This window comes from Pavona decussata, unplaced genomic scaffold (assembly GCF_977016875.1).
Source record: "Pavona decussata unplaced genomic scaffold, jaPavDecu1.1 SCAFFOLD_233, whole genome shotgun sequence".
NCBI lineage: Eukaryota > Metazoa > Cnidaria > Anthozoa > Scleractinia > Agariciidae > Pavona > Pavona decussata.
Window position 1 is genome coordinate 2,958,029 of NW_028145638.1, and position 19,925 is coordinate 2,977,953.

At 38.8% G+C, this 19,925-nt stretch overlaps 1 protein-coding gene across 1 annotated transcript; it reads left to right on the forward strand.

Moving 5' to 3' along the window:
* Nucleotides 1-4: 4 nt before the first annotated feature.
* LOC146458398 (E3 ubiquitin ligase RNF157-like) lies at nt 5-18,090 on the forward strand. Its single transcript, XM_085090857.1, has 14 exons — nt 5-203; nt 317-438; nt 2,003-2,091; nt 2,841-2,951; nt 3,375-3,495; nt 3,859-3,925; nt 5,650-5,741; nt 8,802-8,873; nt 9,101-9,212; nt 10,762-10,809; nt 11,152-11,213; nt 11,811-11,907; nt 13,323-13,676; nt 16,039-18,090. Exons 1-14 carry the CDS (start codon nt 119-121, stop codon nt 16,251-16,253), a joined length of 1,647 nt encoding a protein of 548 aa, XP_084946983.1. The 5' UTR covers nt 5-118; the 3' UTR covers nt 16,254-18,090.
* The last annotated feature ends 1,835 nt before the right edge of the window (nt 18,091-19,925 follow it).

A 19,925-nucleotide genomic window follows, 5' to 3' on the forward strand; every position in this document is an offset into this window, starting at 1 on the left:
ATGTAGTGCATGTAAATTCGTCACTTAGTATTGATGTTAGGAAACAGGAGGAAACGCAAAATGTAGTCAGGTTATTTGTCCTTTTTTTCAGCTGATTCATCGCCCAATCCCACGCACAATGGGCAACCGGTTTAGCAGACAGAACGAGGGAGTCGAGGATCTCGAATTTAATTCCAATCTTTACCAGTATCCCCCACTTTCAGGTAAATAACTCTCGCCGTTTTTCTCTCACGACATGGGAACGCCATGAAGTTTATATTGAACATTGCCTTCGAAGCGATTCTATTGGTGCCTAACTCGAGCGTTTTATCTCCAGGAAAGAGCTACTTTGCCGATTATTTTCTTATGGGTGGATCGAAGTTCGATACTCCGCAGCCAGAGGCTTATCTTTTCGGAGAGAACAGTGATTTGAACCTTCTCAATCCAAAGCCAGTCTCGGTAAGTTATTTCAGCATAGTGTCAGTAGCAGTTTAATTTACGCCTTTGTCTTAGTGCATTACACAGATGACTTCTTATAAGGGACACCTGACTGCTAAACGCTCTGAGCACCACACACTACATAAAACTTATAAACATAAAACTATACTTTCATTTTGTGTAATTATTTCTGTTTATATGTCATGTTGAGATAAGATCAAAATTATCATGTACTAGTAATAAATTATTATAATGTTTATTAAAGGTATGAGCTTTAACATGTATTTGATGAAATTCTATGACTTTGTACTGCAATAAATTTTAAAGTGCTGCTGCAATAGTAAGCAGAACTCAGAATTATGTACATGTAACTGCAGGCATTTTGTAAGGGAGCATACCAATGCCACAGTTGTAATTTGGTATTTGTAGCTTGGCGTTAAGCTTGCTATTGTAAGCAAACCATTTGATAAAATCTCAGACATGATTCAAATTCTTCTTCGGTATGCAGGCTATCAATAATTAATACAACACACAAACAAACAATTTTCATAGGTCACCATGATACATTGTATCAATTTAAAACTTAATCACCCATTTGATTATTTGCCTGAGGTGATCAACAAATTTCTTGTAAGTTTGTTATTGCATTTTATTATTTCACTATCATGTCATTTCACCAAATAAGGTTAAGAGGACACGCAAAATACAAGACCTTAATACGCTGTAGTGTCCCGGTTTGACTGGTTTACAACAGAGCGAAAACGGGCAATGACATTTAACTGGCTCATTCGCATGTGCCATAATACTGATAGACAACTGGATGGACAGATATTGCTGGGGGTATTTCAACACTCTTACCAGAAAAGAGAAACCAAAATAACAAAATCTTTTTTGTAGGGGAATAATAAATCTCTTATTCAATGGTTTTACATATAATATGCGCAGACATTTTGCTCATTGCTCGTATTTTTCCTTGCTCCTTTGGGGCTCGGAAAAAAACTTCGCAACTCGCAAAATATCCACACATATTGCATGTAAAACCATCGAATAAGATGCATGTATTGCTTTCAGTCCCAAAGCATCTGAAGTTTTAAAACATTCTCAGCACTCAAAGTAAACTTTTACTTCTTCTTACATGTAACTGAACTTATGACACTACACAGTCTCAACCATACTAGCTTTTAGTGAGAGAATACACCTGTTGATTTTGGGCCTAAGGATTAAGATTTATCTACATTCCCATTCTGGTTGCTTAACTTAGAAGTGCAATTGAAGGGGTGCCTGGAAAAGAGCCCCAAGTGACTTTTGGTAAATTGCTAGATTCTCCTTCCAAATTGCCTTGTATTCACTTGTGAAATAAAAGGAGAACTTGACTTTACATCAAAAGTCACTTGGGGGCTTTATTTCACGCACCCCTTCAATAATTGCTGTCACAGTGTCACTTGAAAGAGACCAGCCATGGCATTTGACCCTACGCTGTTAATGCGGCCATCTCGTTAATATGGCCAAATTCTCATGGCCTGTTGGTGGGCCTTATCAACTGGTTTCCACTGTACATATTTTTAAATATTTTTGTTGTTTGTAGTTTCCATATCCACAGCCTCCAGGAAATGAACCAACAAAGACCTTGAGAAGTCTTGTGAACTTAAGAAAAGATTCCCTTAAACTGGTGAAGTGAGTAACCCATCTTGTTCTTATTTTTGGTTAATAAGAGAAAATTGAAGAACTGATCAAAAGGCTTAACAATAATAATAATAATAATAATAATAATAATAATAATAATAATAATAATAACAACAACAACAATAATAATGATAATAATAATAATAATAATAAATTATTATTATTAATATTATATAGCAGTAAAAAACATCCATATGCTATTTACAAATAAAATAGTATGACGGGGTGTATATGCATAGCCCGCTGATTATTAAGTGAAAACAAAATAGTTATAATAATAATAGTAAATTACATTAAAATCTCAATGCTCTAACAATGTACATGCAGATGTACAACAATTTAAGGACCCCACAAATATCAATCAGCCATTGTTATCATTATGATGAGGGCTGTTATTATAATAAACCCATGTGGAGCATCATTTTGAACCTCTGCTATGGCATTTTTGCCCGTAGAAAAAAAAGGCTAACTTGATTTTGCTACATCGTTAATGTTTGATGTGGGTAAACCTTCTCCAAAGAAAACATGAGTTCACTAGTTTTTCTTGGCTGTTAAATCCATATCTCTAAGGTGTCAGGTTTAGGTCTTCCAAATGGATATTCCATCAAAACAAACTGTCGAGATGCCCTGGGATTGCCACTCTTCAAATTTTCTGCTTAAGAAAAGGTAATTAATATGAGAAGTGGTGGAGAGGAAATGGGTAACTGATCGCATTCTGAATCACATCTCTCCCTTTATAGAAGCCCAGATCAAGAGAGCTATTCGATAGAGTTTGTTTTTGATGCGGATGTGAAATGTGCTGTAACGGTCCATTATAAAGCAACAGAGGACTTGTCAACTGGCCTGGCAATGTAAGTTTGTTCTTCTTCAACTATGTAACTTACTGTAGGCGAATTGCAGACCTTACATGTATGTATAAACCTCAACGATAACAAGGAAAATGTTAGCTCAGTGAACAGAACTTGGATGCCAAATTGTGTATTCAATGTAGCAGTTGGATTGTATTTGGTTCTAGATTGCTCCAAAAAACAGCATTTTAATCTTTTTTTTTTAACAATAGAAAACTTTGCTGTTTTTTTGGCACAATGTCATGTTGCAAAATATCAATTCTAGCCTACAAGCCAATGCATTGAATCGTATCGACATGTATACAAAATGTTTATGGCAGGTCTCCAGGGAACAATGACTCACCCCACCACATGTAAAGGCCTGGCTATAAAACTCTGTGTTTGCCATTAGGGTACAAGGGCTCATTCTTGTCCTTCATTTTCCAGCTACACATCTCATGAGCCTTTCACATCCTCGACCAAGTCATATTTTCCAAAAGGTTCAGGACAAGTTTATAAGAGTTCTCCCAAGCACAAGATTAGACCCAGTTTATTTGATGAAGAAGAGGTAAGATTTTCCAGAAGTTCTTCTAAAGCCTTTTATTATCACAAGCGCATACATGTATGCATGTAGTACTGATGCACTGTTCATTAGAACTGCATTTGTTAGTGTTCTTACCAGGCTGAGGCCTTGTGGGATTCTCATAGAACACAGTGTACATTTGTAATGGTGCATTAAAAGCCAAGCCAGTCACAGACTATGACTAACTTTGGCCCTCTTTGGTTCCTGCAGGGCCCCTATTTTTCGGCAAAAGGGGCCCTGCGACTCTCCAAGGCAGAATCCTGGCAAGAACACTGCACTGTTTTTTGTTCTTGGCATTAAGGTCATACATGAAAAATTAATTCAGTTGTTTCTCTTCTCTGTTTTTAGTTGAATTATTGCCCGTTAAACAACTCCTACATTCCTGTGGTGATCCAGATTGATGTTGACGAAGAAGGTGAAATATACTATTTTAAGTATATTTGTTGTGGTTTACATGTATTTTTTTGTTTTCTGTTTTGAAATTTTTCAAACCAGTTTGATTTTTATTTTCCTTTGTGCATTATTCATTACCATTATCTGAGACGAAAGGAAATAAAAATCAAACTGGCTTGAAATTTTATAAAACCAAAAAAAATTTAAATGACAACATACATGTATGAATGTAAAATTGTTGTTTGTTATTTTAAGGTGATTATTTCAATAATTTAGTTCAAATTTTACAACAACTGGAAGTAGTTCGTTCTGTTGATAAACAAAATTAGAGGAAACACAATAATAATATTATTATTTACATGTACATGTACCAAAACCTGTTGCAAAATTTTGAGAAAATGGTATTTTTAAAGTTGGTGATTTTGGGGGTTGCAAATGATCTGACTTTGGAAGTCTGATAGAACATGGTTCATTGGGATTTAGATTGTATAAGGTAATTCCAGAAAGTTGTCCTCACAGAATTAATTTATTATAAGTTTTTTCACTGATAAAAATAATTTTAATTGGTGTTCTTGAAGGCCCACAGAAAATGTCAAAAATATTTAAACTAAATCCAAAAACATAATCGCTTGTGGATATTTCATGCAGGACTACATGTAGCTACAGCTATAATTTCCCCCTAGCTTTTGAAATGCAAACCTGTGAAGTCTTTCACTAACAATTTTCCAACTGAAAGTGGCAAATTTGAAACAAAATAATCAATATGCATGCAAGAACAATCTAGAAAGTTGTAAAATAATCTTTGATGAGAGTGGTATGCAAATGAGACCTGGGTGTGATTGTTGAGCACCTGACAATTTTACATACATGTACATTTAAGGACTGGGTTTCCTAATACAGAGGTATTTTTCCACAGTTTGTGACTATGCCAGAAAAGCAAATCTTAGCAAGGTCATTGAAATCCAAAAAGAAAATTGGGGGTAACCATGCATTACATCAGACATAATTAAGCAACAATAATAATTATTCTAAAAGGCTTTACCATGCACACATAACAATGTACTAAAAGGCTTTACCATACGTACATAGCAATGTATGATATTTTTTTCAAAAACTGAAGTTTAGTTATCGGTGAAAAATGCATGGTTAGATGTACATGTTACCCCCAATTTCCTTTCCAAATTCCAATAGCTCTTGCTAAGATTTGCTATTCTTGTATAATCATGAACGACAAAAAATACTTAAATTGTGTCAGTTGGCACCATCTGGAGTTTTCCAAGATGCGCAGAACATATGTACAGTAGCAAAAGGAGACACCCTTCTTAAACGGCATTAAATATTTCTGTGCCATGCTTAACCTAGACTTAACAACACAGCCCACCTTAAAAAGCTGACCAAATATCAAGGGTGTATTTTCTTGAGAACCAATTAACATAACAGCTGTAATGTAAAATGTGAATGCAAGTGGGAAAACGTGCACTTAAGATTTTCTATTAAACAGTTGAAAATTTTTAGAGTACATGTAGCTTATACCTCTTTGATGTCACTGGAATATGTGTATGTTTCTACAATATGCCATTATATTCATTCTCTCTCTTGGTGCAGAATGAACATTTCAACAAACAACAAGAGCTCAGAGAAAAATCTCTACTCATTTAGAGGATCAAGGAGTAAATGGTAGATAAAACCTGCAGTTGAATTCCCTCTTATACTAACTAGTGAGTCATCTTTGTTTTCTCACCATAGAATATCTGGGACACTCTAACATCACTCTGGTGACGTTCGAAAAAATGTCTGATGGATCATACGTAATCAAACCAATTAAGCAGAAACAAATGGTATGACAGATTTGACTTAAAAATTTAGCAAATTAATATTAACAAATCTGGTGTACTTTACCACAATGACTATAGGTACATGTAGACTGTTAACCCCCATTTAAACGGTTTCAACATTTGCTTCATAGCGTTCATTGTACCAAATGTCGGGGGCATTTGAACAGATCGTTCAACATTGTTGAAAGCGTAAAAAAATGCTGAAAGCTTGCTGAAAGTGTGTTGAATCAAATTTAAAGTGTTACTATGACAAAATTCGTGTCTTTCTAATCTGAGCCATTTTAAGGTTACTTATAGGGAAGGAAGGTCGAATTTTTCTTAAATAAATTTTTTTAGATAATTGTTGAAACAAGAAAGGGATGCAAAGTTTCGTGAAAACAGCCGTTAGAAATCTTAATAAGAACGCAAGCTATCTGAAAAACAAAGTTTTGTAGGAAAAGCGGTGAGCGAGTGAAGGTGTCATAATCTAATTTATTCAGGACTGTGTTGAGATATTACGCGGCAAAATTTACCCACGATCTCAAATTACCGGCAAATTTGCATATTTTTGTTTACATCGTGATCATTTGATCGTATACAAATGCTTATTTGCGCCATACAAATATTAATTATTATTATTATTATTATCGCATGTCACGACGTTGTATGTAAAATTTTACTGTGAAACAGCGTTCCATTTTGGATTCAAGCATTGCGTAAAAGGTTGTTATGAAGAAAGCGAAACTAGAAAAGTCGCCTTGGGTGACAGTTAAGTAAAAACCGGGCCCAAAGAAGGTCGAAAAATCATTTGAGGAAGCCAAAAAACTCTGCGTCTATCTGCTGTTTTCTTCTTTGTTTAAGTTTCGCCGGTGGCTCTCTCTCTCTCGCCAGACTTAAGGACGGTGCCCACTATTGTTACTGCGCATACGTTCTGCGCATCTCGAGATACTCGGGTTTGCTATGGGTGGTGCCTACTAATACAAGAATATTTTTGCGCGGTTTAAAACTATACGGAGAAAGCAAAACTTAGCAAATGCTTTTGGTATCTCGTAAGAAAATTGGGGGTAACCATGCATTTTTCAGAGATAATTAATCTTCAATTTAGGAAAAAATCCCTTACATTGCTTTATATTTTGGCGCTTTTTAGAGATATTATTGCTTAGTTATCTCTGAAAAATGCATGGTTACCCCCAAGTTTCTTTTTGGATTCCAATAGCCCTTGCTAAGATCTGCTTTTCCCGCATAGTCTTAAACCGGAAAAAAATACTTCGGTATTAGTAGGCACCGTCCTTAACTTTCCCAATAAAGAAATCGCTTTACAATATTACAGTAACATGAAATGCTTACAGAACTCTCCAGGGAATGCTTCTTTGTGTTTGATTGGCCAGCGGCGTGAGCGCGTTGACAAGTATTTTAATGAGGTGCGAAAACTCGGAAAATGTTTCAAGGCCGAAAACACGGCTTTTGTTTTTGCGCGAATTCCCCGTCTTCAAATGAATTAATAGGGTATGTAGATTTGCCAGATTTCAACAAAATTTGGCCAAAATGGTCATCAGATATTAATGCATCAAAGTGTGTCAGGCTTTTACGAAATTCATAATATTTTTCCCGTGACGTGTTAACATCTGACAGGACTACAAAAATTTTCTATTGTCCATCTTAAGGATTGGTTTTCTCTCAAACGAATAGGTATAAAGAAAAAGCCTGACACACTTTGTTAGCCTATTATCTCCTGATTGATATTGTGCAGCCTGTTTGGTTGTGCGCCTTTACGTGAGAGTGGGTAATTCAGTTAAGTACACGTCGCTAGTATTGAGTTTGCAGGCCTCTGAGCGCTTATGTATCCAACAAAATAAAAAAACATTGATATTTTCGCAAACTTCAATATATCAGATATATAGTTTTCCGTGGTTTTATCGAAAGCAGCGCACGTACGCTAGATTTTCCTGAAGGCAATCGCGAAACATGGAAGTAACCTTAAAACATAAACAAGTAGTCTGTATGTGAAGAAGAATGCTGTTTACTATTTTCAAATATCTCTTTTTGTTCCAGAGATATTCAAGTTTTTAAAATATGCAAATTAGCCAAGTGATGACGTCACAAACTCAACAGAATTTTGGTCAAATATTATGATAAAAGATATCTCAGCCAATTTGTATCAGAAATGCTTGATTCTTTGTAGTGACATTGTTCTAGGTGCGCTCCATAATATGAGCTTCTCAGTTTTGTTACCATGGCAACATACTGGGTTCCAGTTCTCCCTGATACTTAAGGCCTTGCTGGCCATCTTTGGCATTCTGTTTTTATATTTGCCAATGGTGCCTTATCTGCATGATCCAGCAAGCGTATAAATATGTTAGGTCGAGTTCGTGGCCTTGTTAAATGTTTTTCAAGCTGGAAATCACTAAAATATTGAAATCAGGTTGGAGGGGACTGGAAAAGAGTGAGTTGCCATGGGAACCGAATTTTTATAGCTGTAGGTGTATTGCCTTTAGAACTATTAGCCTGCCAGGTTTCAATGGTCTCTGTTGTAAATTGACTGAGATAGCTCTATTTATAGTATTTGACCAAAATTTGGTTGAGTTTGTGACGTCATCAGTCATCTCATTTACATATTTTACACATTTTTCAAACGTGAATATCTCTGGAACCAATGCAGATATTAAGAAACGGTAAACGGCGTTTTTAATCTTTCCTAGAATTCTATGTGATAAACCTTAAAATTCAAGAGGTAAAAATTTGATCATAGTAGCACTTTAAATTATTGGTTAAACCTTTGTTCAACATTTCCTTTGTTCTTGAAAATGTTGAATGGCTTTGAAACAGATTGAACACTCTTTTCATTCAACATTTGTCCAACATCCTTTCAACTTTTTTTTTAACAAATATTGGGCAAATGTTGAAACTGTTTAAGCAGGCCTTTACATGTACCTGTTATCTGTTATGTTACAGCAGTCAACATGTTTATGCTATTTTTCAGTTACCAGGTGTTGATATCTAAAATTTGAGTTCGGAATTAAAAACTAAAATAAATTTGACATTTATCATTATCATGATTATATTCTTTTTTTCTCTGAAATAAAGGTTGATGGTCTGTGCTATCTTCTTCAAGAAATTTATGGAATTGAAAATAAACTCAATCAGAAGAATGAAAAGGTTTGTGCTGTATTCATGAAATCTCCCTTTCCCTCTCTTTCATTGTGATTTTGGCTGCGAACTTCCTGGGATTGTAGTAAGTCTGTGGTAGTGCTGTCTTGGGCAGTACATGCACATGTAGTAGTCCATGTATATGCATGTATAGTAGTGTTGAATCAGCTTCAGTAGTTGTCTCTGTGCAGCATCATATTAAAGGTACATCTAATTCTTTATTTGACATTGAGCAGGAGGAAGAAAATGAATTTGAAGAGACTGGTTTGGAATGTGTTATCTGCATGAGTGACATGAGAGACACCCTCATTTTACCGTGCAGACATCTATGTCTTTGTAGGGATTGTGGTGAGTAAAAAAGCTGCTTACACATAATTAGGTTAAATGACATTTACAGTAACTAAGCCACCTAAAAATAAGTGTGCAGTTGACTAGCATTGATGCCAACCAGTGCTTATAAGCACCAGTCAGGCTCAGTATCTGACCTCTGAGTCCTAAAAGACGTGGTTTGGACTGCTCTTATCGCGGTAGTATTGCAGTGGTGTTTTGCCAGTTTTAATTAATTTATTTATTTATCTGTTTATTTATTCATTTATTCACTTATTTATTTATAATTTTGCATATTATTAAAGGCCTTTATTGACCAAGTCAGTGTGTCAAGTGCCCTACATGTAGGTCTGCTTAACGACAGTCAAAAATACATGTACATGTACTTCACTTTAAAAACGTTGAAACTTTTTTTAATAAATGGTAAAATAATTTATTGAACTCACAGAATGACAAAAAAATTGCCATCTTTGAGCTCTCAAAGTAGACATATTATCTTTAACAGATGATAACCTACATGTATTGAGTTGAAAAAATATTCGCAACTTTTTTTCCAATGTTTAGGCATTTGTTAGATACCATTATTGTGGTATCAGCTGATACAGAGTGATAGTATTGATCCGCTTAAGTGTAAGTGCTGGAAATTGATGGAAACCAGTACCAGCCACCTCTAGGAGGGTTGTCAGGATTTATCGCTATTACAGCTATTAAAATAAAATGAAGATTTAAAAAATATGGATATCGTTATGATCAAGTGGGCAAAGCATAGATTCATTGGTTCAGCAAAATAATCGGTTGTCAGGCAAGGCCCTTTCAAACCTCCTGGAGTTATCACACCCACAGACCACAGTGTATAATGTGCAACTTACTCAAGATTTGTTGTAGAAGTGTTAAGTATTAGAGAGTAAGTTAGAAATTAAGGAAGTTAATTAAAGCAGTTTGTACTAGCACCTATCCTCACCCCCCCCCCCCCCCCCCAGTGATTCATGAGACTAAGAGTTTGCACTGTACTGTGTATTTATTATTTACATGTATTAATTTTCAAGTGAATTGCACATTTACTGCCAAAGAAATCAAGGTGTGGTGGTGTCGCATCTGGTTAATCCTGATTTGATATTTCCACCTTGTGATTTTTTTGACAATGTCTCAGTGGTGAATGCAAATTAAAGTAATTAACAGGATACATTTCAAATTAAGGCTATGGGTATTTGTTTCATAATATTTTAATAACACTGCTGCTGCTGCTGATGATGATGATGATGATGATGATGATAATACTTCTCCACACTGAAGACCAAGTTTTCTTATAAACAATCTGATTGATGGTTGTTCTTAATGGCAGGCATTGGTAGTTTTTTTGCACCATGGAAAAGCAGGGTCAGGGGGTTTATAGAGACAGGCCTTGTTCGAAGACTGTACATCCTGTAAGAAGCATAGCTCTGTATTATTTTATTTTTTGACATAGGTGTAAAGGCTTTTGATATCCCAGACTCTCTGCCCAAACATACCTGATTTGGAGCAATTTAGGTTTTTGTTCGCAAAAGCTCTGATTCTTTGTTTTTTCCTCCAGCTGAATCCCTTAGATATCAAGCAAGTAATTGTCCCATCTGTAGATCACGTAAGTTATAAACAGATAGTATATCTTCAACAATCTGCAAAATAAGCTTCATTCTTAAAGAACGAGACATAAACACATTCTATGTGTTGTTTATCGCCCGTGAGTTATGAGGTATATGTGGCTACTGGGCTATAGGGCTATGGCTAAGTGGCTACGTAGCCATTGTTTTCGAGGTATATTATTGATGTGGCCCGCAGCCAAGTATCCACGTAGCCACTGTTTTAGAGGTATAGCTTTGAAGTAAAGTGGCTGCGTATTCTTGAAATGCTCACAAAAAATTTGTGCGCTACTATGGTAACTGAAATTTGTCTGACCCTATAAATATACCTCTTCCTTTCCTAGCATTCCATGCGTTGCTTCAAATACGAGCTTACATCAAGAAACAGGACGGCACTAGCTCTCAGGTATTACTGATTTACCAAGTTAACAACCACAAGCTTAGTGATGTTGTCCTGTCAGCAGTCTTTTTTCATCAGAGCGGTCAGCAGTCTACTTGCATCAGGAGGTAGTCGACCGTTTTGACTACCCCCTGATTCAACTATCTGTCACTGAGATTCAAGTGTACATGATATGCAGTATTTCTTGTTATCAGATTCAACAAAAGTACCGTAAATGCTTGGATTAGAGCCCCCCTTCAAATAAACACCCCCCCCCCCCTTCAAATTAGTGCCCCCTTGAGGCAGCACCCCCCCCCCACCCCTCCCCAAGCACACACAGATTTGTGTTTCTCCTTACAGATTCGTTTCAGTTTTCTTACTTTTTGTTACAGTTCATGTTTACTTGAAATAAAGACAATATTAGTCTGAGGCCAAAAATTGAAAAACAAAATAAGCGCCCCCTTCAAGTAAGCGCCCTCCTTCGAATTAGCGCCCCCCTCTCGACCCAGAAAATTAAATAAGCGCCCCGGGCGCTAATTCAAGCATTTACGGTACTTTGTAAACGGCTGGTACTGAGACTCTAGTATTACACTTTAATGTAGTAGAATACCCTTCTCGTTGTAGGTTAACGCCCAGGGGGAAAACACGTGGCCTGGCTATGAAGAGATTCCACTTGTAGAAGCTTTAAATGGAACAATTAAACCAGATAACATACCTGAAGGTATTGAAATCAGTCCCATTATTTTCTAAGTCTTTTATATAAACAGCTGTTATTGAGTCTGTTCGCTATCTGCTCACTCGGCACCGGTACCCATTTATACACATGGGAGGAGAGGGACAATGTGGAACAAATTTTCTTGTCGACGGTTGAGACCAAGTTCAGACCACTGATAGTGCCCATTCAGAAGTTCATAAAGGGACTGAGTCCTAGTTTACACATTGTTCAAATTGCGTCATACGAAGAAATGAACCCCATCGCCAGAAAGGTCGCATAAAAATTAGTCAGTTTACTAAGTTTGGTTTTGTTTCATTGCAAGTCACCAGGCTGTGGTCTGTCAGAGGTCGCTCAAATTCCATACAGATGTCTTTAATTCTGAGATGGCGTCCCCCAAATCCATACAAAGTTTCTTAGTTTTCCGGTGTTTAAAAGCCTTCTACAGAACCTCGAACTTGATAAACTGACCAATTTTATTGTGATCTTTCTTGTGATGGTCTCCTATTTCTGATTAAATGGAAAATTTAAAAACTCGTCCCCAGTCTCCATTTGAACTTCGGAACGAGCAATTCAGATGGAAATTCTGATGCACTACCGCTACACTACTGCACTTCCAGGGCCCGGTTGTTCGAAAGCCTATTAACCCTGATCCCCGATTTAAACGTAACCGAGGCTTTCAACTCGCTTGTTAAAAATGCTTTTCAAACACTAATTTTAAGCTTGTGGTAAAGATAGCCTAAGTCAAATTTAAAGGAATAAAATCTTTTGGGAGAATCTTTTACTGATTAGCAAATAAATTCGAATCAAAGTTCACGTTAACCCAGGATTAGCTTAATCGAACAACTGGGCCCAGATCTAGAAATGTACGAAAATGTACATCTGTATGAAGGCGATGCTATATACTGTATGACAATTGTGGACGCAATGGATCTTAAGAATGAATGAGTTGATTTAAGTGTTGGGGTATTTACAGTGTAGCTATCAGTATTTTGCGGAACACCGCATCGGCTTTTTCTGTCGATTTGCAACCACGAGTTTTGGCGCAGCAATATTTCGCGAAAGGTTGATCCCGGGTAACATGGACACGCAGGCCAATTTCAGTCCAACTTTCCTGCGGCCCGCACATTGCAAGGGTTCTTTTAAATTCGTCGGCCTACCCATGTTATAGCCTACCAACTTTTTGCCCAACATTGTTTCGCCAACAATCGTTGCGAATCGTCTTGTTCTAATGTTCTCACCCCTCAATGAGGCGGTATCTGGTTCGAGGTTAGTTGAGTGCAACACACTCGACGTAGTGTTGGGCTAAAAATCATTGTGACGAATCTTCGCTGTTTATATTGCAATGGTTGTTCTCTTCGGTACTTTTGTCATGATTCACGTTACTTCGAACTAACCGCGTTCGTCTCTTTAATCTATTGCAGAAGCCGTCGCACGCATGCGCCGAAGATCGGCGTCAAGCATTCGTTCCTCGGGTAGAAGAAGAATCGACAGTGCGCGAAGTCAGCGGTTCGTTGAACGTTCCCTTTCCGCATGCTCAGGAATGTCACGGCCTGCGACGGCTCCTCCGAGTAGAAGCAGGGTTGAGCGTGCGCAGTCTAGTCCAGTAGGACGCACGGAGGCCCGGAGAATGGAACGAGGAGAGGAACAGAGGGTTGGAATCCAACAGGCCAACGTGGAGGAAATAGCTTGTAGACCAAGGAGAGGTTCAGAAATTGAGGAGTTACAAAGTGGCGACGACATTGAAGAATTGACTTCGGTGCACGTTGATGGACAAGGTAACGATAGATGGGGGGTGGGGGTGGGGAGGGGGTTGGTCCGCGACTTCCTATGTTGCTACAGTACAAAGTGGTTAATAGGGAGCTTTAGCAACGACGACGGCAACGAGGACATCAAAACGCAATAGGTTTAATAACCAAAACAACAACTCTGCACGTGCATTACACGTTTTGGAACATTTCTATGCCGTCACTGCACGTCTAGGGCGTGAAATTTCCTGGTGGCAGGTTTTATTGAGGACTTAAACACGGCGACTAATTTTTCTTTCTCTTTCTAAACTTGGGTGCGGTCTCCAAGAATTCAACGTCAGGAAATTTCACCTACCGGTACATTTGGCATTTAAAGCAAGTTGGAAGAAACAGGACGACGTTTGAAAAAAAACCCGCTTATTCATTTTAATAGTGACGCCGTTTTCGCTGCCTTCGCCGTCGTCGTTGCTTAAGATCCCTAATGGGTAATTTGTCAGGTAATAAGACAACTTAAAGAAGGTGTGCTATTCCACATGTCGCGAGCGTGAGACAAGGTAAACTCCGAGTTTCGGACAGTAGTCGAAGCCATGACCTTCTGCATAACAGTCGGATAGCCTAACCACTGAGCTACTGGGAAAATGTGCCGAACTGGGCCAGTTATTAGGTTCATATGTGAGATGCGCCCTGCACACTGATTGGGTACATGTACGTATTTCTCTGATTTCCACCCACAGGATATTAAGCACCACCGAAAAGTAATGCTCTGTAGCTTTCATCCGAACGATCACACACACAAAGACATCTTAAAACCACAGTGCATTAGATGCCTCATTTGCGATTGGCAAATGTGAAAACCTTACCGCAGCCCATTTCCGGTTTTTATTGCCTTGACATTTGAATAAGTAAAATCCATTTACTAGTGTAATCGTCGTTAGACTTGCCCGCTAGTGGAGCTCAAGACTGGTATTACACGTCAAAAGAGACTGAGTGATGTTTGTCCAGGCGTTTGTATGAAAAGTAAGGCAACAAATGCCTTCACAAACCGACTTTTAAGTTGTGAATGGGTACATGAAATGGTGAGCCGCGCAGTACTAGTTGTACAACTGAGAAAGCGGACAGTTAAGTCTCCAGTGTAAATTTAAGTGCTGGAGGGAAATCACTTAAAGTGCCTATGAAGCGAAAATTGCTTTTGTGTAGTTATAAAATTTGCACTTTAACATGTACAATTCCGAAGTTTTAGAGTACTGAGGTAAAACTTGTAGATTTTACAAACGCTCAAAGTTGGGCTGTTTTGCTTTCAAAAATGGTCAGAGGGCTGGGTCGAGTTTTATGCTGAATTCCAAGTTGTGACGTCACGTTGGTGCCAAAATTTTGTTTACTTTCATTCCGTTCTTGCCGCCGAAAAGGATCGTAGAAATAGAAAAGCATGTCTAGCAATTCTGTGAATGATCGATTCTGGCAACTCTCTTTGTTACGGACGCCAGCAACGCAACATCGCCCTCGTTGTCGCTTATCTTCTCTTCCGCCATGATGAATTGCAATTCTTGGCACCAACGTGACGTCAGCGGTTATTGTCACCTGGCATTCTGGCCGCCAATTCGAATACCATTTTTGAAGGCAAAATAGCCCAACTTTGAGCGCTCAGAAAATCGGCAATCCCGTGTTTGAAAGGGTAAATTTTATAACTACCTAAAGACAATTTTCGCTTATAGGCACTTTAAATTCCTACTGAGCATTGCCCTAGTTAAGGATATGTTGTCCACTCGATTTGTTCTCGGTGGGTTTCGAACCCACGGCCTGTGGATTTTGATCACCGATGCTCTACTGACTTGGCTACAAGGCCAGACGGAAGCAGGTCCTTCTACTGTAAAGCCCCGTCTACACGAGCAATTTTTATGTGGCAACTGTATGTGGCCATTTTTATTTGCCCGTGTAGATGGTTCGACAAATATTTGTTGTTAATTTGCGTCAGTAATAATTTCACACAGCGGAGATGCCCATGGAAAGACAAAAAGCAAGATGGCGCCATGCTGGATGCGCAAATGTTAGGGACTGTAGGGACTGGGTTCTACAGATGACGTTGAAAAAATTGTCACATTTTATGTGGCATCTCGTCTACACGGACAATTTTTTTATGTGGCAAGTTTTATTTGCCACATAAAAACTAACACGCCAGCTTTTCAGCAAATGCAGTTGTCACATAAAAATTGGTCGTTTCTCATCATCTACACGGGCAAATAAAAATTGCCATATGAAAATTGCCATACAAAAATTGCTCGTGTAGACGGGGCTTAATTTACACTGCAGAGTACATATAAGTCGACGTGGCTGCCAGTAAACCTACTACATGACACATGCACAAAGTTAACAAGCGTTTGGTTATGTTTCACAGTTCCAGGTCCAGTCTTCTCAACTGAACAAGGCCAAGACGAAGATTCCCAGGATCTTCAGGTACAGGTGGATGTATCTTTACCCGGTACACCGCTGAGCAGTGATATCAGCGGGCGCAGTAGTCTCAGCGCCGGAAGTGTCACAGCAACGACGCCAACTTACATCCGGTTAGAAGTAGGAACAGGCGAGGCTACAGTTACCACAATACCTACATAACTCCGCAGACATATTTAATTCTAGTGACGTGGGGCTCGTTCCCTAAGGTAGACTGCAAAACAGTTTCTAGAGATAAGGTCATTTAGTTATCTGCGAATTTAGCTTCGTTGTCACGTGCGGTATAGCTCACAAGGGTCATATGCGGAAACGGGCAATGTCATTTCCGAATTCGATTCCTTGAAACTTGCATCAGGAAATCTTTAATCATGTCTTGATATGTACATTTTAACAGGGTTACTCTACAGAAACCATTGATGTAGGCAGGTTTCAAATTACTGAATAATGTATCAAGGCATCGATAGCTTAAGGTGCAGTAGCATCTGTTACCGATTTAAGTCAGAAATTCTTCAGCCTTGTTCCCATTCCTCCTTCACGCGCAATCGAATGTGACGCCGCCATTTAATGATGTGATCGGGATTAATGATGGGGAAGAGGCACTGTTTTGCTCTGCCCCAAGCCTCCGAATAAAGCACGGTTCGTTAGGTAAGCGCGATGAGGTATGGAAACTAGGCTGCAAGCTATTTCTATCAGCTCCTATGGATTGGGAGACTATCATTTCTTGAATTACATGTATATATTTTCTTACGTATCAAAGTGTTTACGGACAGACTTCCTTCTGTCACCTTTGGTCGACAGATAAACATGATATCCAATTTAGTGTTGTGGTATTTTGTACTCTGTTAGAGCGTTTTTCTATTACACAATTCGAGCTCAGCGTGAATTTAGAAAACTTGGGAAGTTTCGTAGAGATATGACTTTAAAACTCGAGGATATATAAAAACAAAAATGCCAATTTTACAACCAGTAAAATGTGTAGTGCGTGGGCAGTGGTAGCCCGCAGGCCATATAAAATGTTTTCGAGTTTGAAGAATTCTACGAAACTTTAACGTTTTTTAAAAAATATATTCTTGGCGAATTTATTCGCTGACTGCGAATTCTGCTATGGAGCGTTGATGGCAGAACCAAAACTGACCAACGTAAATCGGAACAAGTGCAAACTCAACGAACCAATCGGAACTCGACACTGTCCTTAGGACAGGAAAACGCGTGCGAGTTGCGATTGGTTTCACCTTGACCTCTAATTGTTTGGCACAGGTCTTCCCTGATCCAGCCAGAGAGCTTAGCGAAGCTAACGACATTTCTTTTGGCATAATTGGAAGTTTTAGCTAAGGTAGTTTAAGTTCTATTTGTATTTGTTGGACCAAATCGGCTGAAATGTAATCATTGGCCTAGCTTCCCGTAATGTTTTATTTTCAAAGTAATTTGCTCCTGCTGATCGGAGTTAAAATTTGTATCATAGATAAATTTTTTATATGTTGTTTATGCCACGCCTTTTAAAATAGCAATGTATTTTGGCCGTCCTAATAAAATGATTTGCGTCCCATAGTCAGATCGACCCAGATTTTTTGTTAAGTAAAAACCACGAACAAAAGACATCTTCGTTCGTGGCTTGCCCTATTTTTTTCCAAGTCTTTCCAAATTGTTTGTCCTTTTTATTTAGGTGTCTGGCGTGTTAATCATGGTGACGTGTTCTATTCAAACGCGTTGTAACGTAGTCGCTGTTCTTTGCTGAGCTTCAGTGATTGGGAAGAGATAGTGAAGCGAAGGGCACTTGGAATCATTTATTCATTGATTTATTTTTCCTTTTCTTTCAAAGCAACTGCTTTCGCGAGAGAATGGGGGATGGGAATCAAAACATTTTATTTCGATGGCCTTTGCTATGCGAGCGAATTAATTTTATTTTAAACTGAATGTTGTACAGCAGCACCTAGAATTTCCGAATGGCAGCAAGTACACCGACTTAAGTAAGGTTAAAATTAAAAAGCAAATCACTAAAGCGTGGACGTTAGAATTATTTCTGGGATTGTGTCTGCAAGGGTAAACCAATCAGATGAGAGATAAAAGTACCGCGAATCCGAGGCTACACGAGGAATTCGTTTAGCCTGCGTAGCAGGCGCTTTCACCTCGTGTGTCTCCCTCCCTCGTGATCAACGCTTTTGTTCGCGCCCTATATGTTTCACGCGCCTGCCACGCAGGCTAGAATTCTTTTGTCTACACAGACGACAGAGCGTGGAGGATAACCTGCCAGGCTTAACGCTCATTGTTATATACACATTTGCTATTTTCCCAATCCCAGCTCAGCCTGTGACCCTCAGAGTCGTATGCCTCTGATGTAGTTAATTTTCAAATTCTGTGGCAAATCAAGGTAATATCCAGGCTTCTCCAATGCAATGTCGTACCCGGCGATTCAATGTCGTACCTGGTGATGCAATGTCGTACCCGGTGATGCCATATCGTAAAACGTCCGGATGCCGGCGAACAGCATTGTCAGCGGTTTTTTTTACGAGAAAAGGCGGGAAGTCGACATCACGTGACATGACTTGCTCTTCGCGTCGTCTGTTCCTCCGTAGCTGGCTTTGTCAGAGCTTTTGAAAAATGTCGGAGCCGGCAAACTTCTGAGAAAAATGTTCTCTCCAGAACGATGGAAATTTTGCGAAATGCCAGGAATGCATTACAAGAACTAGAAAACTCGGTGACTGGATCCACCAGCGGCGAACATGAACAATATTTTATAAATAGTGACAGGCCTGCGCGACTCTCACGTGCGTGTTTTAGCCGTTTTTAGGGTTTTCAGTGAGTTTTGCTCTCACTAGTATATCCTTGAGAGACCTACCTCTTTTGTATGAAATTAGAGGAGGTTCCTTGTAAATTTCTCTGAGCAATGGTTGTCGTTCTATTAAATGCCAGTTTTCCATTAGTATTTGTTTCAAGCTAGTAACTGATGGGTGGTATTGTGTGACAAAAGGCAAGATTCTCTTGTTTGTGCGAGGTTTTTGTTGAAGGGCCTGTTTTCTATTCTCAAAAATCACTTCTGAGAGAGTTCTCTGCACTATATTTTTTGGATAGCCCCTCTCGATAACTCGTGATTCGAAATGTTTGATTTTTTCTTCAAATGTTGCTTTTGTTGAGCTTGTCCGGAGAAGTCTGAGGGCCTCTCCTCCTTCGATGAAACCTCTTTTTTTCTCCTGGTGGGTGACACAAGGAGAAATGTGTGTACTGGAATGTCTCTGTAGCTTTGTAGTGAGTGCGTTCATCGAGCACTGATTCGGTAATGAATCTGTTGCCTTCAAGCAAATTCCTAAGAACTTTCTAAAGTTCCCCCTACCCTCAACAGCAGAGCACAAACCCAGTCAATCTTGTATCTTGCAAAGTCGATGTTGTTGCTACATGTATACTCTGTACTGTCTAACTTATTTATAACATCACTCAACACTGCTCTGATTTTTATGCTAACCAGCTGAAAGGGTGACTGATGTTGACCTTCCATATTTTGGTGATCAATCAAAATTTGCTTGTTCTACCGACTTCTCGCCAAAATTAAAAAAAAAAAAAAAAGGCGGCCTACGAAAATATCACGTGATCTTTCTAAGCAAAATAAACCGGCTGATCATGTTTGCCGGCATCTACGATGGGGCATCACTACTGGATACGACATTGAATCGCCGGGTACGACATTGCATCACCGCGTACGACATAAGGGTACGATATAGCATCACTGGGTACGACATATCATCATCGGGTACGACATAAGGGTACGATATAGCATCACTGGGTACGACGTATCATCATCGTGTACGATATAAAAGCATGTCGAAGGATTAATTGTGTTAC

What these genes read in the sequence shown, in the direction of transcription:
- LOC146458398 (XM_085090857.1), top strand. Translation starts at nt 119, where the DNA reads ATGGGCAACCGGTTTAGCAGACAGAACGAGGGAGTCGAGGATCTCGAA. An exon ending in TCAATCAGAAGAATGAAAAG is followed by an intron (nt 8,874 to 9,100) that starts GTTTGTGCTGTA and finishes GACATTGAGCAG; the next exon opens with GAGGAAGAAAATGAATTTGA. An exon ending in TTGTCCCATCTGTAGATCAC is followed by an intron (nt 10,810 to 11,151) that starts GTAAGTTATAAA and finishes TTCCTTTCCTAG; the next exon opens with CATTCCATGCGTTGCTTCAA.